This window comes from Watersipora subatra, chromosome 4 (assembly GCF_963576615.1).
Source record: "Watersipora subatra chromosome 4, tzWatSuba1.1, whole genome shotgun sequence".
Lineage (NCBI taxonomy): Eukaryota > Metazoa > Bryozoa > Gymnolaemata > Cheilostomatida > Watersiporidae > Watersipora > Watersipora subatra.
In genome coordinates, this window is record NC_088711.1 from 61037149 (window position 1) to 61064432 (window position 27284).

A 27284-nucleotide genomic window follows, 5' to 3' on the forward strand; every position below is an offset into this window, starting at 1 on the left:
TTTGTCAGCTCATGATGCACATTCTTATTGTACTTCATGAATTTGGACCAGCCCATTTAGTATTGTAGCAATTAAATATACTATCGCAACAACAATGTTGATTAGTTCTTAGGTTGCCATAACAACAACCCGAAGCCACATCCCAGAATGCTCAGCGAACCATAAAAAAATATCTTACATAATTCGCAATTACAAAACAGCCAGTTCTACTAGGAAGTTGGTACATGTACTCAGTTGATAATACTTTTGGGAAGGACTACATATATTGTTTAGCTGGTGTCGTTAGTGTGGAGTGTAGGTCGCTAGAAGGTCACAAACTAAAATTATGCTCTACGTTTGCCGTAAAAACATTTTTAATGTAGTCCTGATTCTGTTCAGTGAAATAGCTGTAATATGGAATGCCGATGGTGTACCAGCTTTATTTGGGACAGAGAACCCATCTGAATATCCTGCAGAGGTGATTCCATATTTCTTGTTTTGTAAGTATTATCTCCTCCTAAGGTGTTGCTTATTTCATTTCAGGCCATTATTTCTATATGCAAAGAGAGTTAAAACATGTTATTTATATATTTTAACATAAATACAATTGCATAAAGTAATTACCCATAATATAAGAAAGAGAGTCAGTTTGCTATGTTAAATGCAGTGAATAAGGAATGTTTATACAAGGATTGTATTTGCTTTGTATTTATGTCATAAATTACTGTTTAGCCTACTTTGAATGTTGCATGTGTACTTTTATGAATTTTTTTATTTTTTAATAAATTATTTGCAAAATCTTTCTATTAGTATCATTTTTGCTTTTATGAAAATGACACGGAGAGCTTGCCAAAATATCTTATAAATATTTAACAAACTTCTCTTTCACTCAGCAAGTGGAGATAACTACCAGAATGAAATAAGACCATTCAGTGAAGAGTAAGCAGTCAGAACTCCCATGTAATAATCTTCTCCAATTGCGTAGATTGAACATTTCATTACTGTAAAATCTCTATTTTAACGCTACTTTTATTTAAAAACCACCTCTAATAGAGCACCACTATAGGAGAAGGGTTTGAAAAATACAGCGCTGCTCTTTTATAAGTCTCTAACCCACCCTCTATTTGACAGCCACCTTTGATTGACTGCCATTTTGACAATATTCCGTCTTCACAAACCCATGATAGAAAGTGATCAGTAGAAAAGTGTAAGCAAAATAGTACTAATAGTTTTATAAAAACTATAACAATACATCCAATAATTATAAAAATACTAATAATATTACATTAGAAATTCCTCTGTCATACAGCCCACGACCTGATAATGGAATAAGTGGTAATGGAAAAAAGAAAGGTTAGTGCTGGTTGTTGAAAAAGTAGTTGTCAGCAGGAATTGACAGAGACTACTATCTCAAACCTATGTTTTACAACAATAAAATCAATATTAATTAAAGCTGTAGGCCTAACCTACTGTAATGTATGTAATTTAACAAAAGGAAATAAGTTTATTATAACTCTGAAATGCAAAATTAGAAGTAAAATGGCAAGCTGCTGTGTAATAAACACAGTTTGAAAGTTGGTTGTGTTGAATGTAGAATGGTTTTGACAGCGATATGTAACAGAGAGCAAGCATTAGCAATCACGCGTCTGGAAGTTTTCTGCAAACTGGAGTGAAATAAAGAAATGTTCTTGTCACTAAGGGGCGTTGTAGTTCGGCCCTAGCTTGTAGATAAGATGTAAAGAAATCTGGCTAATGTTCTAGATAATTTAAAAAACCTTCGGTAATTGGACAAAAAATGTAGGCTGATAAACTGTGTACCACATTTTCGTACCTGTAAATCGGTTTACGCCTCAAACAGTCTACGTTTATTACAGAAACCTTGGGCAATTAGACAATGCTATAGACTGGTGAAATGCGCACGTTTTTCTGGTGAAATTTGGACGACTTAATGGTTATACTATTTGTCGCACGGCCTTATTGGCATTTTGTTGGCCGGTCTTAACTTTGATTAAAAAAGGCTTCTCAAGTTTATTTTTCGATTTTAGGCCGAATTAATCTATTTATGAGTCATCCGATCAGATGGGTTAGTTTTAAAGTATTTCGGTAGCCTTTCAAAGGTTTGGTAATATATTTAAATAACTTTATATGTGTTTTGTATCATTATTATACTTAAACGACTCTACAGAAAAATGGTTAAACTTGTTGATGAGATTTTGGTACAAGGGTTTGCGACGGCCGTTAATGAATAATATTCGTGAGTTGTGTGCACATGTGCATTTATCATAAATCTCCTAACCAATCATTCCGCTCTTGTTTGGTCGTGGAATCAATAACAATTAATTCTGTCTTTGTTTTCATAGTTTTAGTGGCAACGTACCTAATAGGATTGATCGTTTTAATATAGGTGAGGGGTTGAAAAAATAGAGCGCCATGGCGTTCAAGTAGAGGTTTTACGGTGTTCTTCTTGGGAGGGCTTTGTTGACGTGTTGAAGTTTTTCTGCAAAGGCTGGCTGCTTGAACATAGAAGTGATTTAAGGGCTGGCGCTTTTTCCTGGTTTAAAGCAACCTGTGGCAAGGGTCAAACCATTGACCTGTTGCTTGGCAGTTCACCACAGCTGCCCTCTTTGGCCTAACAATAAAAGTACTCAAAAACCTAAGCCTGTTTTTAAAGAAAGAATGCAGTTATAAAACTGCAACTATACATTGAGACAAAGTAACTCTATTATTATACTATGATTCTATGAATTTCAGCTGCAGTGCCTCTGAATGCAGCATTGGTAGCGAACATCACTGTCGGTGAGTATTCTCTGTTTACATTTGCTGGTTGATACACTGCGTTACTCCATCTTTTAGGGCAACTCACGTATGCACACATGCACACATGCACGCACATCTGCCTATGCCTTCCTTTTATTTCAACGGTTAACTAAAAGTAAGGAGCCCTTGTAATCTAGTCCGCCATCATACAGTGGATTTGATTTTCTTATGACCACAGGCTATATTTGTCAAGACAGTTTAACACCACATGAATTTGGAAAAAAAATAGTTTTGTTCGAAAGAATAAATACACACAATAAAGTAAAACTGCTAAAAGCATTGCAGTGTTTTAACATAACCTCAAATTAAGTTAAATAAATGATAACTAAAATAAGGTAATTTAATCATCTTTCATAAGAAATAAGTGGACAAATGATTACGCTTAAAAAGATTTTGGTCGTCGAGGCCCTTTTGAAAAGAGAGTGCATCTTTTAATAAGACTAAAGACTAAAACTGAAGTGGCACAGAAATGCCAGTTGTATTATCAGATGTAGTAAAAAGTTAGTTCACCATTGTACATGTGCTGCTGTTCAGCCTTAATTTGGCATTCTGACCTAATGCCTAAAACAGAGTAGTGAGAAGTTTTTACATGTAATAAGAAAGTCCAGGTTCTAGGCTATACTTTAAGAGTTGTCTTTCCATGGCAGCGTAGCAAGGCTGCTAAGATCGCAGCTGTATTTATGTCTTCTAGGAAATACACTACAAGCAAGTTTTTTAACTGAGTGAGGCTAAAGTTGTGCGACACTCTGATTTTGGTGTACTTGAACATAATGCAAATTTATGAATATTAATACTGAATTTATAAATGAATATTTTTTTGTAATGAGATTGATTTTGCTGAAGTCACTCCATAAGGTTCTGACTATGACTCTATAAGTCCCTGACTAGTACTCTATAGAACTCTGACTAGTACTCTATAAGTCTCTGATTGGTACTCTATAAGACTCTGACTAGTGCTCTCTAAGGTTCTGACTGGAACTCCATAAGGCTCTGACTATTATTCTGTAAGACTCTGACTAGTACTCTATAAGTCCCTGACTAGTACTCTATAAGACTCTGACTATTACTCTATAAGTCTCTGACTAGTACTTTATAAGTCTCTGATTAGTACTCTATAAGATTCTGAATAGTACTCTACAAGTCTCTGATTGGTACTCTATAAAGCTGGACCTTTTGCATCTCCGAAGACTTCACCCATGGCTTAAAATGTCGCAAAAAGCATAATAGAGTTAAAATTACACTTATGACCATAGTCTTTTAAATCGTGTGACCTTGTAGTACTAGTTCATTTGCGACAACTTCGCCTCCGACAGCTCGATAAAAAGTCCAGTTCTCCGCAAGTCAATACGAATGATTGTGCACACATGACACTTTTTCTGTATGTCTACCCTTAAAGCACCTGTCAAGGTTACTCATTATGTTGATGTTTGAAGAATGTCAGCAAAACTATACAATACTAATACCTACTAAATGCTATACTAATAATAGTTATTATCAGTAAATAAGTTGAACAGTGAAACAATTAAATTTGTTGCCTGTCAAAAACAAGTTTATTGGAGTGATTAGATATTAATACTGGGCAATACAGTCACAGTGTTTTTGAGGAGGTTGTGATGCCTTTGACATTGTATGAAAATTATGTATATTAAAATTCAACCTGTTGATGAGGTAAAAGTACAAGTGCTGCTCTGTCAGTATTGACCATATTTGTTGACAGTTTATATTATTTCAGTTATAAAATATATAAAAATTAAGCAAAAAGACTCTATAGATATTGAAGCTGCGAATATTAAGGCTGCTGAGAATTCGCCTAGTATTTTTCGACTATATGCTGTTAGTGTGTGTATGGAATGCTGTCGGTATTCCTATATAAGGTACATATATATATATATAGATATATATATATACTTATATAGCCAGTTATGACAGTTAAAAACATTCAAAAGTTTACTCTCTAAAATTTTATATATGTTTCTGTAATAGACCAAAGCCTTGGCCCACTACCATGCGATGAGCCTATAGAAATAACAGGAAGTCTTCATTGTTTGGAGATTTTCACTACCCAGGACCTAAGATCTACTACTCCGACTCCGGTAAGTTTAATCACATTTAGTTGCTGATCAATACATGGAAATGTTTTTTACAAAGTAAAACTCTGGCAACAAAAGCTTGTATCAAGACCATGGATGCCATGCAATTTGTGCAACAGAAGTTTGGCAAGCACATGTCAGTAGTTGTCAAGCGCATGCTGGTGATTGCCAAACACATGTTGGTGATAAACATAGTTGAGTAACATCTGACCAAGAATGGCGTTGCATAACTGTAATAGCTGTAGCTAAGTTCCGCATACATCATATATTTCCCTGTTAGTTTATTTTCCCTGTTAGTTAGTTAACATTCTTTCTGCTATCAAAGCAATAAGCGCTAGTTGTCACTTGCTGTCATCAGAAAGCACTGAGCACTAGCTGTTACATCTTTTGCCATCAAAGAGCATTGGGTATTAGCAGACTGGTGGCTATTTTATAGTGGAAAATGAAGATCTTTGCTCTGCTACTGATAGCGTAAATCTTTGGGCAGTTCTAGCCTAGGGTACTCAGCAAGAAAAGGCTAGGCTAGAATTTATATAAAATATATTAATTACTCAAGCAAAGCGAAATGGCCTAATAGTCATATTATATCTTAATTATTTTACAGTACAATGAAAACAGTTTCTGTCCAGAAGGTTACCAAGTGGGAAGGTCATGTCCAGGCTCGGCCACAGTCTTCAGCAATTTGATTAGCAGTGATGGGTCAACTCTGCATGATGAAGAGTATGACGTAGCCTGGGGCCATAAGATAGAACTAAATGAATCAACTAATATTACGTTACACTTTCCTGTCTCCTTCAAGGTTAGTATATCTAGGTGGCATGTTACTAGTAGAGATGAGTGAGGTATTAGGGGCAGGTGACTGACAGCCCCGAATACATGGTACTCTGCTGTTTAGCTCTCGACCTCTAACTTCCTACCAATAATGTGGAGGTTTCATTTTTTGAACTGTTTCTCATGAGCCATCAAACCACTGACCCTGCTATTGGAATAATCTGGTGTTCCTGGCATGACTCAGGGTTTCAGTAGAGTCACAAAATAATTCTAAGATTTCCTTGCTGCTGGTTCTTTGGAAATGAGAACGACTAGCCTGTGTCCTGAACAGTTTATTGCTAGTCAGAAACTCCGAGTTTTTTCCTCTAACCTCGCCTTTTTTGTTATGAATACTCCTAGCATATGCCTAGGGATATCTATCTTTTTAGATAAAATTATTGCCACAAAGGCTTTTTCTCTTGCTTGTCAAGGTCTCGCTTTAGCTTGTGCTTTTAAGGTTAATTACTTCATGCCTATTATATGAAAATCAGTGCTATTGTACCACTCTATAAACATGTTACATGTCCTCTAACATGTCCTTGGGTCGTCTGCAGACTAACTTGTTCAAAGCTGTTGACAGAATGATACCAGCTTCAGAAAAGACATGTTTACATATATTAGCACAAGGATAGCTACTCACAACCTGCTACCATTTATAGCAACACTCAGGCTAGAGTACGAGTAAACATGTTATAGAGAAGGCAAATCATACATGCAGCTTAAACATTTTGTCAAGCTTCCAAGTACACTAACAGGAATTGATGAAGAGGTAATGATAGTAAGGTAAACTGTTTGAATCTTAGAAATGGTTCAGCTAGCTTGATGTGGATTATGTTGCATTGTCTATAAATATTTCTACACGACGTACAGATTGAAAAAAGGAGTAATTAAAACATCAGGCTATCAGCTTATAAATCTCATACTTCTGATTGCATGAAACTAGCAGCAGGCTGCCTGAACTTTGTAGCAAAAAGCAAATTTTTAAAAACTCATTTTTGTCGAAACCGATTGTTTCCTCATGATTTTTAGCAAGCATTTTGATATGTAGGTCTAGCGATAGTATGATGTTAGTCTCACATATAGGCCAGTCTGACGAAAGATCTTTTAGTACGAGACGCTGCAGTAGACGCTGTAAACTACCATAGGATTACAGGCTTTGTACTAGAAAAGTTAGGTAACCACGCAGTAGATTGATGAAGTTAAGCTCATGATGTGAGTGTGAGCTGAGGTGAGCAGATGATTACCGCCATCCATGTACTAAGGGCAGTGATACCACTCATTGGTCGAGGTAGGAGATGTAAAGCAGCCTAGGACATATCTAGAGTGTTGAACAATAGAAAGGACACATACCTGTACCTAATGTTAAACTAGTCTGTGAACCTTTAGTTTAATTTTCTGACTCAAACATTCAGAGCCAAAGTTAGTTACTACAACTTGCTTCTATCAGATCATTTTTATTAGTAAGAACAACTCCAGATCGTAATTGAATGTAGAACAGGTGTTGTATGCACAATTGCAAAATGTAAGTTCCTGAATTTGAAGTTTATTTTTGTATTAAGTAGGACAATTGCTATAAAATTCATCATAAAAATCATTGATGACAGCTCCGTGTGCCCAATAGGTTGGCTAACCAAGGTGCAGATGCAGTTAGCAAGCAGTGAGCAGGCTGTGGCTCACATGGATGAAATATCACTGCAATTTAAAACTGAACTTGCTCAGAATGTTTGTAAGTTTTATTAAAAATGTCAGAATTTATTATCACTCAAGATTGTTTTTGATGTTTGAGGTGACCTGATTGCAAGCATATTTCAAAATTAAAATCGATAAAACTCGATCACGGTTAAAACACTCAGATAAAACAAGAGTGTGACCTCATCATTATGTCATCTATAATTGTATCAACAGAACCATTAGACGCGTAACGCTTCACTTTGATCACAAAATCCGATATCAGCTATAACGACGATAGCAACTAGTGCCGTCATTTTGGCACTGTTCTTTATTCAGAACACTTTAACCGCGATAAAGTTTTGTCGATTTTAATCTTGAAACATCCTGGCAGTCAGATCTCCTCAAACATCAAAAACAATTGCAAATTAAAGAAAAATACCAATATTTCTGATAAAAGCAACAGAAATTTGTGTAAATTCATTTTTAAAGGAAAATAAAAAAGACAGCCCAACTGCTCATAGAAAGCTAATGCTGCCAAGTACCTCAGATATAAACCCCACGTTAACCATTTTACTGCAGGTATATTCGCTGATACTAGTCGTGGACACCATACCAATCAAGATAGACATATATGGCTCCCTAGGAAACGAGACTCTTCAGTTGATCAAAGTCTACCAGCTTGCCGAATGTCCAGCCGATGATCTACTATGTGAGACCTACATCGAATCGCAAGAGTCAGTTCTCTATAATTCAATGTTTTAACTTGAAAGAATTAATAAAATACAAAAGTATGTATTACATTACACTAGGTGACATGAGAGAAGCGTCAATATGACTGGTAAACAGAAATCACATGAGGTGAAACATAACTAGTTCAATTATACCACTTGATGCTGGTGTTGGGGAGAAACATGCTGGTAGGAGTTATTACTCCAACTTATTCTCTCTGGTGCTATTGGAGCTGTCTCCAACAATAATATCTGCTGCAAAGCTGGCTTTTAGTCAAGATTTTAATGATTATATTTGCTTAAAAATAAACTTACACAAAATGTTTAATGATTTTATTAGAGTTTATACGTAGGTATTTTTTATCATTTTTAATATTGTCGATGTTTGAGTGTATCTGACTGTCAGGATGTTTCAAAAATAAAATTGATAAAACATGATCACAGTTAAAGCACTCGAAAGGAAAAAAGTGCAAAATGGCATCACTAGTTGGCAGTTGCTATCGTTGATATCAGCTATTGCTTTCAAGTTGCAGCATTGAGTCTCTACTCTGTCAGTCTGTTTTCAGAACAACGCAAGAGTTTTTTAATAAAGGCCTTTTTAATTCCCATTCAGTCATGTATATTTGAACCTTTGTCCAAATTCAGTGTTAGATTATTTATTGTATAGAAGGTTGCATTAAGACACTAAACTGCATTATCTAAAGTTATAGTCTGTTTTACTGATTTTATATATATATAAAATATTATATTCTTTATATAATATATATTATAATTTTATATATATATAAGTAAACAAAAATATGTATATATATATTTATATATATATATAAATATATATACATACATATTTATATTATATATAATATATAAATATATATTATATATTTATATATAAATATATAATATATATTATATACATATATAATTTATATTATAGTGTATTATATTATTATAATACACTATATTAATTATAAATGTATAATTAAATATTATATACTTAAATAATATAATACAAATTATATAATATAATATATAATACATATATATTATATTATAATATAATATATATGTATTATATATTATATTATACAATTTGTATTATATTATTTAAGTATATAATATTTAATTATACATTTATAATTTATATTATTACCCATATATTATAATTTATATTATATTTAAACAACTGTGAAGGTTTTTAAACTTTGTCAAACAACTGTGAAAGTTTTCAAACTTTGTCAAACAACTGTAACTTTCAAACTTCATATCATGAAGAAAATGTTTTGTGCAGGTCAAATAAATTTAAAAAAATAAAACAACTATAAAAGAGTTTAGATGTAAATGTGAAATAATTAACAAGTGATATTTAATATAAGTCTGTTTTACTATGATTACAATAAAATATTATTCGGTAATGATACAATTAATACGAACTGAGAAAACAAAATAAAAGTCCTGAATATGTTGAATTAATAATAACACTTTTTGCATAGAAGTGTGTGTATAAAAAAGTTACTGTTCCACCAACAGCTATCCATCAAAACTCTGAATACGACGATACTGGTACAACGATATGTTAGGTAAAAATAAAATATTGTTGTGTCTTTGTCTGATGCGCGTGCGTGCGCGTGTGTGTGCGTGCGTGCGCGCGTGTGTGTGCGTGTGCATGTGTGTGTGTGCGTGTGCGTGTGTGTGTAATGTTGTTATATGTTAAATACAAATCAATTTTCTGACCAAAGACTTTTTTATTACCCGGGCAATGCCGGGTAGCACAGCTAGTATATATATAATAGAAGAAATATTAGGAGTGAAGTAAATCCGTTTTGTGTGGTGCGCTTTTCAGGTGCGGTAAAACTAACCCCGCCTGAAGAGTTCACCGCACGAAGCAGATTTGTAACGCTTCTACTAGAAGTTTACTTGACTTTTAATATTTCTTCTATTATTCTATACTTGACTAATTATCTCTTAGGTTTTTAGTGTAGAGTTCTCTTTTTATATGCTTTTGCACCGCATTTAGTTAATATATATATATATATAATTTATATATATAATATATATATACATATATATACAAAATTTATAAATATATATATATACATATATATATATATATATATATATATATATATATATATATATATATATATATATCAACCATCATATACATCTTAAAATCAACAATTGTGTGAAAAACCATTTATATCAATAGGATCTGACACAACTATATAATAAGAGCTGCAAATTTGCATCAAAATAAAAGGTCAAGGTAAGTTTTAAATGATAAATCAAGAATTGCGGTATTAAATATACCTAAAAGAGAATTTAGAAAATAATTCAGAATGTGGTTTGTTTTAGCCGGATTCTCTATATAGGTTTAACTTCCCTGGACTTTGAGCCAAGAACCCTGGACAAGCTAGAAATACGGCTGCCTGGTTTGACAACATGGCAGAACTACACTATCAACTACTGGCTGATTAATGAGATTTACATTGACTGAGAGTGAGTCGTCTTCTCTTGACTGAGGAGCTGAATTATATAATTTTTATGCAGCACTTTCGATACACTTGCAGGCTTTGCATCGACCTACATGTATCTCTTCTAACTCAGAGAATGTTTTTTTTCAATTTCGGGCTAAGCACTTGTATGTGGTTTTGTTTGATATATCTTTATCATCTTTGTCATGTCGCAGACACCTGTATGGTAATGTCATATCTGTGCGGTAATGTTATAAACACACATGCAGTCATTGCAGTGATATGATGCTTTCTCAGTTAATACCTGTGCAGTTATCTAATAAAAACCTGTGCTGTGATTTCATCGAACTCTGCTATTCATGGCTAACTACTGATACACTTAGAGCCAGCAGTAAAGTTATAGAAATATTTTATTGTATGTATAATCTTTTACTGGCATTGGTAATCATTAAAAACTTATGTTTTTTATTACTTGTCAAAAGGAAATGAAAAATAAAAAGATAGAAATCAGAAATTATTTATACTCTTATTAGTATATGATATTCATTCTCATACAATTCACCCTTTTTGCTAGTAACAGTTTAGCATTTCTTCTGGCAGCGAATGTTAACCTTCCTTTAATAAAACAAACTATATAACTGGTTTGGTGATTGAAAATGCCACCAGTACCAACACCATTGAAACAAGGGCTTTTTATTATGCGTTGTTAGAAAAACTTTATCCTGGTTAATCCTCAAGTCTAACCACATGATAGTTGTTTTTGTAGAAGTTGTTGAAACTTCACCTGCGCTGTCCTCGGAGTCTATTTATAGCGAGTGAAAGAGAGACAATCGTATTTGCAATTCAGTGTAAATAGTCATCTCACGTTTTGGTTGCCGTGCTGATTGACGTATTAATAATGGGCGCTATTATCTTAAGCAAGCCGTTGGCTGTTAAGACGAGGAGACAACTCTGAGTTATTCATATACTCGCCGTAGTTTACTTTAAAACATCTACTGTTTGTATAGGAGTGGTTGAAGGAGGGAAGAAGAGAGATAGCTCCTCACAATACTGAACTTGTTCAATTGTCTCCTTCTGATATAGTACTTTCTACACCCTCACTTTCACGAATTAGCTTCGTTGCATCGGGACTATCAGATGACGTCCCTTGCATAATTGACAGAGAGGATGATGTCGCTCTTATAAATCATTCTTCTGAAATCATATGATTTTAACTCATTTTTACGACTCCGCTTGTCTCGTCTCTTACAGACAGACAGACAGACCTCTTGGAAACCTTGCTATTGCTGCCTCTTGTAGTTACATCTGAAAATTACACGTAAAAATAGAGGCTATGGAAAGCATGTGATTTTAAATTATTTTAGCCAATCAGATCTCAACAAGTGTCACTATCATGGCATGTTTACAAGTTTTATAATTGTCATGCAAGTGCCAAGTATTACTGGTACTTTGCCAACAAACATTATGCTTTTTAGCTAAAGCTTTATACAAGCTAATATTATATAGTACTGTCTCATTATAGCTATTAATAATGCTTGTAGCTTTTTACAAAGCTTTTCTATGACCAAACATATAAATACTTGGGTTTTCTGTTATCAAATCAGTTGTCTCTGGAGTGTGCAATAAACCATTTCTCTAAATTAATACTCTATTTAATTGCTTCTGTGCAGAAACATAACAGAAGCTAATTGGCGACAAGGATTTCTCTTTTAAACAGTTACAAAGAGTTTTGTTCAGATTTTATCATTGATAAAATCGATACAAAAAGTTCTAGTTTATTACAAGAGTAACTGTTCAAAATTGCACCACTACAATGGCAGAAGTAGCAGACCTGATCAAGCTAATGCAGAAGCAGCAGGAGGACCAGAGACAGCAGCAAGAGGAGCAGAGAAAGCAGCAAGAGGAGCAGAGAAAGCAGCAAGAAGAGCATAGACAACAGCAGCATGAGGAGTTCAAGCAGCAACAAGAGGAATACAGACGTCAGCAAGATGAAAGAATGGAGGAGAATAAGAAACTGATGGAGCTACTACTACAAAACCTACAACGGAAACAAGAAACAGCTGCAACCGCTGTTCCAGCCTTCCCAGGTTTTGACCCAACAGCAGAGCTACTAACAGATTACATAGACAGATTCAACACATTCATTGCAGCAAATTCTATTCATCAAGACAAGATTGCTGGCACTTTTCTCACCAACCAACAGCCTACACTCTACAAGCAGCTTAGTAATATGGCAGCTCAGCTTTCAACACCCAAGCAGATCAACGACCTCAACATGGATGAAATACTGGAATTTCTCAAAGACCAGTATGACCCTAAGCGCTTCATTGTTAGAGAGCGTTACAAGTATTGGAGTGACATGCAGAGGAAACCTGGAGAAACTATTCAAGAGTTAGCTGCCAGAATTCGTCAAGATGCAACTACATGTGCCTTCATAGACATTACAGATCCATTAGATGAGGCTCTCAGAACAAGATTTATCTGCTCTGTAAACAATGAAGCAGTTCTCAAATCTCTCTTCAAGGTCAAGGACAATGAACTCAACTTCAACAAAGCTATACAGGTAGCACAGGAAACAGAAGAAGCAGCTAAAGTTGCCAAAGAGACAGTTTATGGAAACTCGTCTAAAGTCAACAAGGTTGCTCAACAGAAATCAAGATACAAACCAATCCAGAAAAACAACTCTACACCTGACAAGCAGAAGGAAGGAAAGCTATGCTACAGATGTGACCGAACTAACCATACAGCGGATGACTGCAGATTCAAAGCAGCCACCTGCAACTTTTGTTCTAAACAAGGTCACATAGAAAGAGCATGCAAGAAAAAGAAATCATCTGCAGCAGAAAAACCAGTAAAGATGATAGAATGCACATCAACCAAGATGGTGAAACTTGCTGAAAACATCAAACTGGAGGGAGACAACTTCACACTTGAACTGGACACTGGAGCATGTGACAACTTCATCTGTAAATCAATATGGGAGAAGCTAGGAAAGCCAAACCTAAAACCTACTACAGTTAACTACAAATCAGCCTCAGGACATCTCATAGAGACGCTTGGCAGATGTGAGCTAACTGCCCAATTGGATGCACAGAAAGAAGTCAGACTACCATTTGTGATTAGTGCTGTACAAGATCTCAACCTACTAGGAAGAACGGCTATACAGCAACTAGGCATCTCTATTGATGACAAGCTACAACAGAACCTTGTATCAACAATCACAGAGAACCAGCCAGATGGGAGGTTACAAATCAAGTGTAAGGAGATGTGCAAAGAATTTCCAGAAATATTCAAAGACGAGCTAGAATGTCTCAAGAACTTTGAACTAGAGATAAACTTCAAACCTTCAACAAAGCCAGTCTTCTGCCGACCCAGACCAGTTCCTATTGCCTTGACAGAAGAGCTCAACCAAGCATACGAAGCAGGTGTAGCTAAAGGCATATGGGAACCAACTCAATTCAACCAGTATGGAACACCAGTTGTACCTGTACGCAAATCTACAACAGGTCAAGCTGCAGGGAAGATCAGAGTATGTGGAGACTACTCCAAGACTATCAATAATCAGCTAGAAACACATAGGAAACCTATCCCACTACCAGAAGATCTAATCAGAAAACTAGGTGGAGGCTATTGCTACACAAAGATTGATTTAGCAGATGCCTACAATCAAATATTGTTGGCACCAGAAAGTCAACGACGACTAGCACTATCAACACACCGAGGAGTACTACTACAGAAGAGGTTGCCCTTTGGCATAAGCTCAGCACCAGGGTATTTTCAAGAAATCATGGAGCAACTGACACAAGACCTCCCAGGAGTAGCAGTATACCTAGATGATATACTAGTGAGTGGAGCCAATGCAGAGAGCCATCTACAAAACTTACGTCGACTTCTTCAAAGATTAGAAGAAAGAGGGCTCAGATGTAGAAAAGACAAGTGCTGTTTTGCTCAACCTACAGTAGAGTATCTGGGACACAAACTCACTTCAAAGGGAATCACTAAAGGAAAGAAGGCAGATGCAGTACAACAGATGCCAGTCCCAACAGACTTAACTCAGCTAAGATCTTTCTTAGGAGCTACACAATTCTACAGCAAGTTCATACCCAATCTGGCACAACTCACAGGACCATTGCACAAACTGACACGCAAAGGAGAGACCTGGAAGTGGGGCACTGAACAAGAAAAGAGCTTCAACAAACTGAAAGATATGCTATCAACTGATAGTGTCTTAGCACACTTCAACCCAGATCTTGACATTGGAATCTCATGTGATGCTTCAGAAACTGGACTGGGAGCTGTACTATTTCATCGTTATCCTGATGGAAGTGAGAGACCAATAGCCAATGTTTCAAAAACACTGACCAGCACACAGAGGAAATATGGACAAATACAAAAAGAAGCTCTCTCAATCATATTTGCTCTAAAGAAGTATCACCAGTACCTGTATGGTCGACGGTTTATCTTGGTAACTGACCACAGACCTCTTCTCACACTTCTAGGACCTACCAAAGGAGTTCCAGCTCTAGCAGCCAACAGACTAGCAAGATGGGCACTGGTACTAAATCAGTATGACTACACCATAGAATACAGATCTACCCAGCATCATCAAAATGCAGATGTCCTCTCAAGACTGCCAGTTGGACCTGATAAAGAGTTTGATGCAAGAGAAGATGAGGATGATGTTGATACAGTATGCACTATTCACACTATTGGACAACAGCTCAACTCTACAGACTACAATGTTCTAGCAAAGGAGACAAAGAAAGACCCAACACTAGCCACAGTAATGCGCTACACAGCAGAAGGATGGCCTGGTAACAAAGAGATGAAGGAGACTCAGCTGTCACTCTTCCACAAGATCTCAGATTCACTTTCTATCACTGAAGGTTGTCTTCTATATGGCAACAGAGTAGTCATTCCTGTCAAGTTACAACAGGAAGTATTAAAGATCCTTCACCTTGGACACTTTGGAATGGAAAGAATGAAGAAGCTAGCTCGAACTGCTGTCTATTGGCCTCGCATTGACTCTGATATAGAGGAGACAAGCCGACAGTGCACTGCCTGTGCTGAACACCAGAAGCTTCCACAGAAGTATCCTATACATCCCTGGATGCTACCTGAGAAGCCATGGAGTCGTCTTCACTTAGATCATGCAGTGAACTTCATGGGCAGCCAATGGCTAGTGATGATAGATGCCTACTCAAAGTATCCATGCATACACAGGACGTCATCTACTTCTACCAGAGCTACCACAGACATCTTAGAGGAGATATTCGCAAACTTTGGATACCCTCACACCATAGTCACTGACAATGCTACCAGCTTCACCTCAGGAGAGTTTCAGCAGTGGTGTCAAGAGAGAAGCATTGTTCACCTCACTGGAGCACCCTACCATCCAGCTACAAATGGCGCAGCTGAAAGACTAGTACAATCCTTCAAACAAGCCATGAAGAAATCGTCACTCTCACCTAAATCTGCACTACAACAGTTCCTGATGCACTATAGAAGGACACCACTTCCTACAGGATACTCTCCCAGTCAGCTGCTGAATGGAAGACAGATGAGATGCAAGATTGACACCCTATTGCCATCACCCGCACACATAGCACAGTTTCATCAATCCAGAGAAGTCAACCGATCGGCAGAAAAGACAGTTAGCAAGATACACAGCTACAATCTTGGAGCACCATGCTATGCCTTGTATCATGGACCTAGACGCAACAGACAACCTAGATGGGTTCCAGCCATTGTTACTAAGATATATGGAACTCGTAGTCTCAATGTCAAAGTGGTACCAAAGGGACCTACTTGGAGAAGACATGTTGAACAACTCAGACCAAGATACTCAACAGAAGAAGATCAAGACCCTGGAGATAAACCTGATATAACAGAGGAGACAAAACTACAACTACCAGCCCCTACAACTGTAACAGAGCAACCTCCGTCTAGAAGAAGACCACGCAACCCTCGTCTACCTGATGGAGATGAGTATAGCAGAGACAAACCCCGAAGGTCTAAGAGAACCAGAAAGAACCTTTAGCTTAGTGAGGAGGTGTCATGCAAGTGCCAAGTATTACTGGTACTTTGCCAACAAACATTATGCTTTTTAGCTAAAGCTTTATACAAGCTAATATTATATAGTACTGTCTCATTATAGCTATTAATAATGCTTGTAGCTTTTTACAAAGCTTTTCTATGACCAAACATATAAATACTTGGGTTTTCTGTTATCAAATCAGTTGTCTCTGGAGTGTGCAATAAACCATTTCTCTAAATTAATACTCTATTTAATTGCTTCTGTGCAGAAACATAACAATAATTAAAATATTGTTGGTTTCCTAACACTCAAGCAAACAGGAAGTTGGCTGAAAGCATCATGGTGAACAGTCGCATCTTCCATTTCTGAATTTACTCACTATGCTGCATCCTTTATAGTGAATAAAATACACATAAGGGCAATTCTATTCGTAAATATGTATCGCGGAGCTATGCAAGGAATAGCTATTTGAAATGCTAGCAAAACGTTTTTTTTAATTAGATTTCATTGAATATAAGTTCATTATATTTACTATTTATTGTTTTTTACTCCATTTTTGGTGCCATAACATTATGAGCGTAGAACAATTTATAATATATTACTGTTCATTAAAATGTAATCACGATGATATATAACAAATATACTTTCATGAAAAGGTGTTGAAATACACAGGAGATTATACAGTATCAATGGGTCTTCTTCAATACAGCTGGAGGAGCTTTATAGCTGCCTAGAACACAGCTCATTCATTTCTAGTTAGATTGGTGAAAGATTAATAGAATAATTCCAGTTAATTTCTCTGTTTAAACGTCTTCTTTGTTGGGTGAACACCATGCAATAGAACATATGTTAAACATTCTCAGATATGTAGGAGCTGAGGCTATTAGGAGAGCTTTTCTCTCAAAGAAAATTTAAGCATTAGACCAACCAGAACCTGAGCTCCTGTTTTTTTATGCAGGATGGAAACTAAAGCCTTCGATAATAATGATAAGTTGCTGATGCTCTGGCATGTTACTGACTCTTTGTTATGCGCCAAAATAGTTTTAGTAGATTCCACAGTGTAAACATCAACATGAATTCTGTACCACAGCTGTTAAGCTGAGAAGTGAATTGGCAGCCTGTTTGAAGACATTCAGTCGCATGGTAGACTGTAGAGCATGCGTGAAATAGACATTCGGCAAGTGTGACTTACTACATGATTGTGATCATTGTTGAAGAATGCAGAAGTATTTAATGAGCCCTTAAGTTAAATGCTTTAAATTAGACAAATAAAAAGAGATGATACGCTATAGCCGTGGACGTTCCAGGTCACAATTGTGGTGTATTTAGGGAATCGGTGAGTAGGCGTTGCAGGTTGTTGAGTATTAAACTTTCTCAACTACTGAATGATGGCTGTCGAAAGCCTTTGAGGTAGAAAGAATTGTACAACAGTTATGAGAAGTTCTACCACTTCAACTGATTGTCAGCAGGCGAGAGCTGTCGGTCAATTTGTATGATTTGTTACAACTAGATCTTATGAAAAGTGGTATATCATGCTTTATGACACTGTTAGAGAAGAAGTTTGGCATATGTTTGCAAGTGGCTGGCTGTATCAAGGCATAGAAGTATGTATGGCATATGTATGCAAGTGGCTGGCTGTATCAAAGCATAGAAGTATGGTTGGCATATGTATGCAAGTGGCTGGCTGTATCAAGGCATAGAAGTATGTTTGACATATGTATGCAAGGGGCTGGCTGTATCAAGGCATAGAAATATGTAAATGTATTTGAGCTTGCTAGTTAACTATCGGGCTCAAAGTTTGCACAACTTGAAGAATACGCAGTTGTATATTAAAAACAGTTTTGAAACGATCTATTCCATGTTTTTTAAATATTGAGACCACTGATTAAAACCACACACTTCGCCTATTTTAGAAGCACTTTATCTGACACTTCTGGGACTGCAAAGGAGCCCCAAGCAATGATTGGCAAAATCCTTGCTGCTTTTGGCAAGCTCCAGCAGAGATTGGAAAAACAAGCATGTCTCAGTCAGGGTGAAGTGTACAGCGTATCGAGTAGTAGTTCTGGCAACTCTCTTATACGATTCAGAGGCCTAATATTCAAGTGAAGATACTACAAGCTGTGATGATGAGACGCTTGAGGGGTATCATAGACATCATGTAGAAGGGCAAGATCACAAACGTAAAAATGCTGGTATTTTTATTGGAAAAAGTCTGAGATGGTTGGGCCATATAGACAGAATGGAATAAGACTGGCTCCCAGACTATACTCGCAACTATGTGATAGTAGATGAAATCAAGGATAGCCTAGACTCTGATACATAGATGTAGTGAAGAGATATTTTAAAAGGAGGCAGATCAATACAAACCCATAATAGATGACTGCTCGTAATGGAGTTGATTGCAGACCTGTTATTATATGTTAAGCCACAACGGTAGACAGTCACCTTAACTGGCTATTAGAGAGAGGGGGAGGGAGGGAGAGAGAGAAAGGGTTGTAAAGACAACAACAAAGTTCTTGTGATGCGTTGCATAGGTAGTTTTAGCCATTGCCAAGTTTTCCTCATAAATATGCAAGCTCATGGTTGACGGAGCTCTATATATATGCTGATGTAGTAGCATATTGGTGCTTCTCTAAATAGAGTCTTCTTGCTCTCCCAGCATGATCACTACTGCAAATAACAAACTAAAAATGGATGCAGATCATTGTGAGAATATGTGAGAAACCAGAGCGCCAGAGACTATGGGTTTAGTTAGTTATAACTACCAGTTTTACAGGCAGAAGATATAGTAGTCAAGCTTATCGATGCAATCCGTAGAAAAAAAACATACATATGTTGGCAGGTTGCTACATTCTCAAAAAAGACCTTTCATGATGTAACTAGCGACTGTCAGCACAACAGGTGTCTTTCTGAAAATATTGGAATGATAAATTACAAGAAGAGTCTGTACATAAACAGGAAAGAGATGTTGATTTCCTCAAGGAGTTATGAATATATGCCTGCAGGTAGAGCTTCTAATTCAGATAGAGAACCAGACTAGGCAATCAGAGCAAAATCTAAAAATATCCTCAAACATGAAGAAACATTTTTAATGGAAAATATGGATAAATCCAAATTTCTCGTTACACACGAGATGAGCTTTCGACAATTATAAATAGGGCAAAACAAGCACCTAGAGTAGGGTGTATTATTATGCTTATATTTCAGCTGTTTTTGATGTCTATGAGCGCTAGGTAAAAGAACCAATTTTTATTTGGGCAAAAAATAGAACTTCGCTAAAAACATCTCTTTGTTTAAATACAAGGAACTGATTTAGTAATTGCAGCTCAGTCTTTTGCCTTCATGTGGTTAATAACTCAGACGGAGCTTTGCAAATAGGTTCCTGCGCAGGTTAAGTTGACTTCTATGTTCATTATTGGGCTATAATTAACACTAATCTTCTTTCGAGAGATCCTGTTTAATGCGCAGCTGGCTAATCTGCATTGTGGGTTGGCAGAGAACACAATGTGTGATTGGATGCTCTTCTTGTCATCACCGAGTATTGAGCTTCGATCTGTGTCTCACATACAGTGTAGGCACATTAGGGAATGGCAATAACTTGTAAAATAATAAGTATTTAAACCGAACTCAAAATTCAAAACCACAAATAAGCAATTTCAATCTTGAGACTTCATATCAAGTCTCAAGCAACGCCTTGATTCACTCGAATATTCTTTGTATATTTTTCATCTAAATAAATTAACCAACTGCTAATCAGTGCCCAGCTTTATGACTAGTTATGCTACTGGGCACACAGTTCCTCATTGCACCTACTTTTTTTCTAATTCTCACTGTTCGTGACATCTTTTAAATAAAATAAAAACAAACAAAAACAATTCTAAAAATGTCAAATGATTTTTTCCAGTGCAATTAAAAAAACACAAGCTATCATTTTATACTGCTGACTGAATATTATTGTAGCCTACCCTAATCATAACTTTTATGTAATTTCTACTGCAGTATATATTTATTCAAGTATATTTGCTTTACATACTATGTCATGACCAACCAGAAGTTGTTTTTAGGAAAAATAATATCTGACAATATTCCAACAGAGTTTTACTCTTCTTCTGTTTTTATCTCAACTTACAGAGTATAGCACCGTTATACTCTGGTTTCAGCACCTTCAGTAGATGCAACAGCAGCTGATTAAGGGGCAGACAACTCTTTACTCACCAGCTGATTGATTGAATGACCAACTTGGGTAGCCAATCAAGAAAAGGTTTACACCTAATCAGAAACCAGTGACACTGATGAAATGGAAATTAAGCTGGTCCAATATGTGTAAAACAGTAGAAAATTGTAAATCTCCAATGACTGAAATATCTAACAATCAAGATTATTCACAACTTTCCAGGCTATGATCAGTGATTATGATGTGCTCATATAGTTGTCTTCTCAATATGGATTCTAACTTTTACTGTAAACACTACATCAGTGAAAGCTAACTATTTAAATTAAGTTGGTTGTAATAAACAAGCTTCAGGATATATATTTCAGCTAGTCATATCATCAGCACAATGGAAGTTTTTTAGAAGACATTTTATCTTAGTCTGTTCATAGAAGAAATGTTATAATGTTATTACTAATTTTGTAGTATGCAGGAAAAGCATGGTGAATACTATCATGCATCCTACAAAGTATAAACAACTTTAATATTGTATTCCGCTTGTCTAACATGAGGATGACTCTGATAAGATAACTCCAAATAAGTAATTTGTCAGAGTTGAGACATTTTCAAGAGAATGCTATGGTAAAATCCTATAGTTTTTTTCAGCTGCACCTGTTCTAGCAGAGAGAGGCTTTAGCATTTCTTCTCAACAAGTTTTCTTTTTAAGAAAAAACAATAAGGAAACTAAAACATTTTTCAGTGATTTTCGTGGAACACATGCTATAAATTCAACATAGTCTTCATTTGTCAGCTCATGATGCACATTCTTATTGTACTTTATGAATTTGGACCAGCCCATTTAGTATCCTAGCAAATAAATATACTATCGCGACAACAATGCTGAATAGTTTTGAGGTTGCCATAACAACGACCCGAAGCCACATCCCAGAATGCTCAGCGAACCATGAAGAAAGATATCTCAACTCGCGATTACAAAGCAGCCAGTTCTACTAGGAAGCTGGTACATGTACTCAGTTGAGAATACTTTTGGGAAGGGCAACATATACCGTTTAGCTGGTGTCGTTAGAGTGGAGTGTAGGTCGATAGAAAGTCACAAACTAAAATTATGCTCTATGTTTGCCGTAAACACATTTTTAATGTAGTCCTGATACTGTTGAGTGAAATAGCTGTAATATGGACTGCGGATGGTGTACCAGCTTTATTGGGGACAGAAAACCTATCTGGAGACCCTGCAGAGCTGATTACTGAATTCTTGTTTTGTAAGTATTATCTCCTCCTAAGGTGTTGCTCATTTCATTTCAGGCCATTGTTTATGTATGCAGAGAGTTAAAATATGTTATTTATTTATTTTAGCATATATACTATTGCATAGATTAATCACAAATATAAGAAAAAGAGTTTCCTATGTTAAATGCAGTAAATTAAGAATGTTTATAGGATTGTATTTGTTTTGTATTTATGTCATGAGTTACTGTGTAGTCTACTTACATGTGTAAGTAGACTACATGTTACAGTCTGTTACATGCGTACATTTCTAGATTTTTTATCAATAAGTTATTTGCAAAATCTTTTTATTAGAAGTATTTTTGCTTTTTATAAAAATGACATAGAGAGCTACCCAAAATATCTTATAAATATTTAACAAACATCTTTTTCGCTCAGCAAGTGGAGATAACTACCAGAATGAAATAAGACCATTTAATGCAGTCACCACTTTCATCTCATAATCTACTTCAATTGCGTGGATTGGAAATTTCATTCCCGTAAAACCTCTATTTTAACCCTACCTTTATTTGAAAACCACCTCTAATAGAACGCCACGGTAGAAGAAGAGTTTGAAAAATACAGCGCTGCTCTTTAATAAGTCTCCAACGCCACCTCTATTTGACAGCCACCTTTATTTGACTGCCATTTTGACAATATTTGGTCTTTACACACCCATGGTAGAAAGTGATCAGTAGAAAAGTGTCCACAAAATGGTACTAATAATTTTATAAAAACTATAACAATACTTCTAATAATTATAATATTACTAATAATGTTACATCAACAATTAATTCTTTCTTTGTTTTCATAGTTTTAGTGGCAGCGTACCTAATAGGGTTGATCATTTCAATATAGGTGAGGGATTGAAAAAATAGAGCGTCATGGCGTTCAAGTAGAGGTTTTACGGTGTTCTTTTTGGGAGGGCTTTGTTGGCGTGTTGAAGTTTTTCTGTAAAGGCTGGCTGCTTGAACATAGAGGTGATTTAAGGCCTAGTGCTGTTGCCTGATTTAGAGCAACCCGTGGTAAGGGTCAAATCATTGACCTGTTGCTTGGCAGTTCCGAATGTAAACAGCTTCACTACAGCTGCCTTCTTTGACCTAACAATAAAAGTACTCAAAAACCTAAGCCTGTTTTTAAAGAAAGAATGCAGTTATAAAACTGCAACTATACGTTGAGACAAAGTAACTCTATTATTATGCTATGATTCTATGAATTTCAGCTGAAGTGCCTCTGAATGCAGCATTGGTAGCAAACATCACTGTGGGTGAGTATTATCTGGTTAAATTTGTTTCCAACTGGTGCGTGTTGGTTGTTACACTGTGAGACTCCATATTTTAAGATAACTCCTGCATGAACACATGCACACACATCTGCTTTTGCCTTCCTTTCATCTCAACTATTAACTGAAAGTAAAGAGCCTTTGTAATCTAGTCCACTATTATACCATGAACTTAATTCTCTTATGACCACAGGCTATATTTGTCAATTCAGTTTAACACCATATGACTTTGGAAAAAATAGTTTTGTTCTTAAGAATAAATACACACAATAAATTATTACTGCTAAAAGCATTGCAGTTTCTTAACATAACCTCAAATTAAGTTAAATAATAATAAGTAATAACTATATAAGTAATAAGTAATAATATAGTATATAATAGTAGTAGTAGTATAATATAAGTAATAATATAAGTAATAATATAAGTAATAATATAAGTAATAATATAAGTAATAATATAAGTAATAATATAAGTAATAATATAAGTAATAATATAAGTAATAATATAAGTAATAATATAAGTAATAATATAAGTAATAATATAAGTAATAATATAAGTAATAATATAAGTAATAATATAAGTAATAATATAAGTAATAATATAAGTAATAATATAAGTAATAATATAAGTAATAATATAAGTAATAATATAAGTAATAATATAAGCAATAACTACAAATAAATTAACTTAATCATCTTTTGTAAGAAATAAGTCGAAAGTTGATTGTTTAAAAATATTTTAGTCGTTGAGGCCCTTTTGAAAACAGAGTGAAGTTTTTTTAATAACAAAGACTAAAGCAGCTCAAAATTGTCAGTTGTGTTACCAGATGTAGTATAAACTTACCTCACCATTGTACATCTGATTGCTTTCTAGCACTAATTTGAAATTTCAATTAATGCCTAAAAAGTATTGTAAAAAGGTTATTACTTGTAATAAGGAAGTTCAGGTTCTGGGCTACACTTTAAGAATTGTCATGGCAGCATAGTAAGGCTGGTAAGATTGCAGCTGTATTTACATCTCCTAGGAAATACGCTACAAGCAAGTTTTTTGAATAGAAGAGGCTCGAGTTGCGCGTCACCTAGATTTTGGTGTACTTGGACTTAATGTAAATTTATGAATATGAATATTGAATTTATGAATGAATTTTTTGTAATGAGATTGATTTGGCTGAATTCACTATGCAAATCTACAGTTGACTAGGACCACATGATTCTCTGAATAGTACTCTATAAGACTCTGGTTAGCACTCTATAAGACTCTGACTAGTACTCTATAAGACTCTGAGTTGTCTTCTATAAGACTCTGAATAGTACTCTATAAGACTCTGGTTAGCACTCTATAAGACTCTGACTAGTACTCTATAAGACTCTGGTTAGCACTCTATAAGACTCTGACTAGTACTCAATAAGACTCTGAGTTGTCTTCTATAAGACTCTGACTAGTACTCTATAAGACTCTGACTAGTACTCTATATGACTCTGACTAGTGCTCTATGACTCTGACTTGTACTCTATAAAACTCTGAGTTGTACTCTATAACTCTCTAATTAGTTCTCTATAAGTCTCTGACTAGTACTCTATGACTCTGACTAGTACTTTATGACTCTGAATTGTACTCTATGAGTCTCTGATTAGTACTCTACGAAGCTGGATATTTTGCATCTCCGAAGCTTTCACTAATGGCTTGCGATGTCGCTAAAAGCATAATAGAGTTAAGAGTACACTTATGACCACAGTCTTTTAAATCATGTGATCTTGTGCTACCAGCTCAATTGTGACAACTTTGCCTCTGACACCTTCGCAAAATGTTCTGGTTTCCCTGAGTGAATACGATTGATTGTGCACATATGATACTTTTTCTGTATGTTTACGTTTAAAGCACCTGTCAAAGTTACTCATTCTGTTGATGTTTGAAGAATGTCAGTAAGACTATACAATAACACTTATATTAGTAAATAAGTTGAGCCATAACACAATTAAATTTGTTGCCTGCCAAAAACAGGTTTATTAGAGTGATTAGGTATTAATACTCGGCAACATAGGAACAGTTGATATTATTTTAGTTATAAACTATATAAAAATTAAACAAACAAATTAAATATCTGTAGATATTGAGGCTGCGGATATTAAGGCTGCTGAGAATTCTCCTAGCAGTATTTTTCAACTACATGCTGTTAGTGTGTGTATGGAATGCTGTCGGTATTCTTATATAGAGTACATATACATTTATATATACATGTAGTTGCTTATCCTGTTATGCAGTGCTATGACAATGAAAACATTTAAAAGTTTATTCTCTAACATTATATATATATGTTTCTGTAATAGACCAAAGCCTTGACCCACTACCATGCGATGAGCCTATAGAAATAACAGGAAGTCTTCAGTGTTTGGCGAGTTTCACTACCCAGGACCTCAGATCTTCTGCTCCGATTCCGGTGAGTTTATTCACATTTAGTTGCTGATCAATACATGGAAGTGTTTTTTACAATGTCAAACTCCGCCAACAAAAGCTTGTATCAAGACTATGGATACCATGTAATTTGTGCAACAGACTTTTGGCCAGCACATGTCAGTTGTTGTCAAGCGCATGCTGGTGATTGCCAAACACATGTTGGTGATAAACATAGTTGAGCAACATTTGACCAAGGATGGTGTTGGGTAACTCTAATAGCTGTAGCTAAGTTCCGCATACGTCATATATTTTCCTGTTGTCTTTAGTGTCATGTAGCCTACAATCCTAAACATGTTTAGCTTAGAGATATACAGCAGGTTCTCAAACTGGCTTTTGAAAATGTGGCTAATGTATGGTTCTTAAACCTTTAATATTTCTCACCAATTTTTCAACTTTGCAAATTTTAGTCGTGAACTTTTTTATTTTTGTGATTAATTAAATGACACACACTTTTGAACAATCAAATATTAAACAGTGAATAAGTAGATTTAAACCACAGCATATCATGGCCAGACTTTCATTCTCAGTTTTCAAAATGGGCTGGCTTACCAACTGTGAGAAGGATGGTTTTTGAGCGCACTTTCCTGGTGAAGTTCTACACTCTGTGTCATAAATTTTCTGCTACTCCATCTGTCACCGGAAAGCACTGAGCTTTACTTGCCATTCCTTCTACCATCGGAGCAATAAGCGCTAGTTGTCACTTTGCTGTCACCACAAAGCACTGAGCTTTAGTTGCCATTCCTTCTACTATCGAAGCAATAAGCGCTAGTTGTCACTTTGCTGTCATCAGAAAGCACTGAGCTTGAGTTGTTCCATCTTCTGTGATGAGAAAACACTGAGCATTTGTTGTTACATTTTCTGCCATCAAAGAGTATTGGGTATTAGCAGACTGGTGGCTATTTTATAGTGGAAAATGAAGATTTTTTGCTCTGCTACTGATAGCGTAAATCTTTGGGCAATTATAGCTCAGAATACTCAGCAAGAAAAGGGCTAGGCTAGAATTTATATAAAGTTTATTAATTACTCAAGCGCAGCGCACGGCTTAAAAGTCATGTTATACCATATTCTACAGTACAACGAAAGCAGTCACTGTCCAGAAGGTTACCAAGTGGGAAGATCATGTCCAGGCTCGGCCACAGTCTTCAGCAATTTGATTAGCAGTGATGTGTCATCTCTGCGTGATGAAGAGTATGACGTAGCCTGGGGCCATAAGATAGAACCAAATGAAGCAATTAATATCGCGTTACACTTTCCTGTCTCCTTCAAGGTTAGTATATCTAGGTGGCATGTTACTAGTAGATAAGAGTAGAGCTCTGATGATGTATTAGGGGCAGGTTATTGACAGCCCTGAATACACGGTACTCTGCTGTTTAGCTCTCGACCTCTAGCTTCCTACCAATAATGTGAAGGCTTTATCTTCTAGATTGCTTTTCATGAAACATCAAGTCACTGACCCTGTTATTGGAATTATCTTATGTTCCTGGTACGACTCAGGGTTTCAGTAGAGT

At 35.7% G+C, this 27284-nt stretch overlaps 1 protein-coding gene across 5 annotated transcripts in view; it reads left to right on the forward strand.

Moving 5' to 3' along the window:
• The first annotated feature begins 204 nt into the window (after positions 1-204).
• The window catches only part of LOC137392955 (hepatocyte growth factor receptor-like), a 53417-nt gene continuing 26337 nt past the window's right edge, over positions 205-27284 (forward strand). Inside the window, exons 1-4 of one of the 5 annotated variants that reach the window (XM_068079320.1) lie at positions 205-479; positions 2731-2775; positions 4780-4889; positions 26849-27043. In XM_068079320.1, the coding sequence (XP_067935421.1) occupies positions 326-479; positions 2731-2775; positions 4780-4889; positions 26849-27043 (504 nt within the window). In that variant the 5' untranslated portion in view covers positions 205-325. Of the gene's footprint in view, positions 480-2730; positions 2776-4779; positions 4890-21756; positions 22037-23262; positions 23308-25649; positions 25760-26848; positions 27044-27284 lie in introns of those variants that run through there. The other 4 variants (XM_068079322.1, XM_068079321.1, XM_068079324.1 and 1 more) reach the window with 4 other exon arrangements.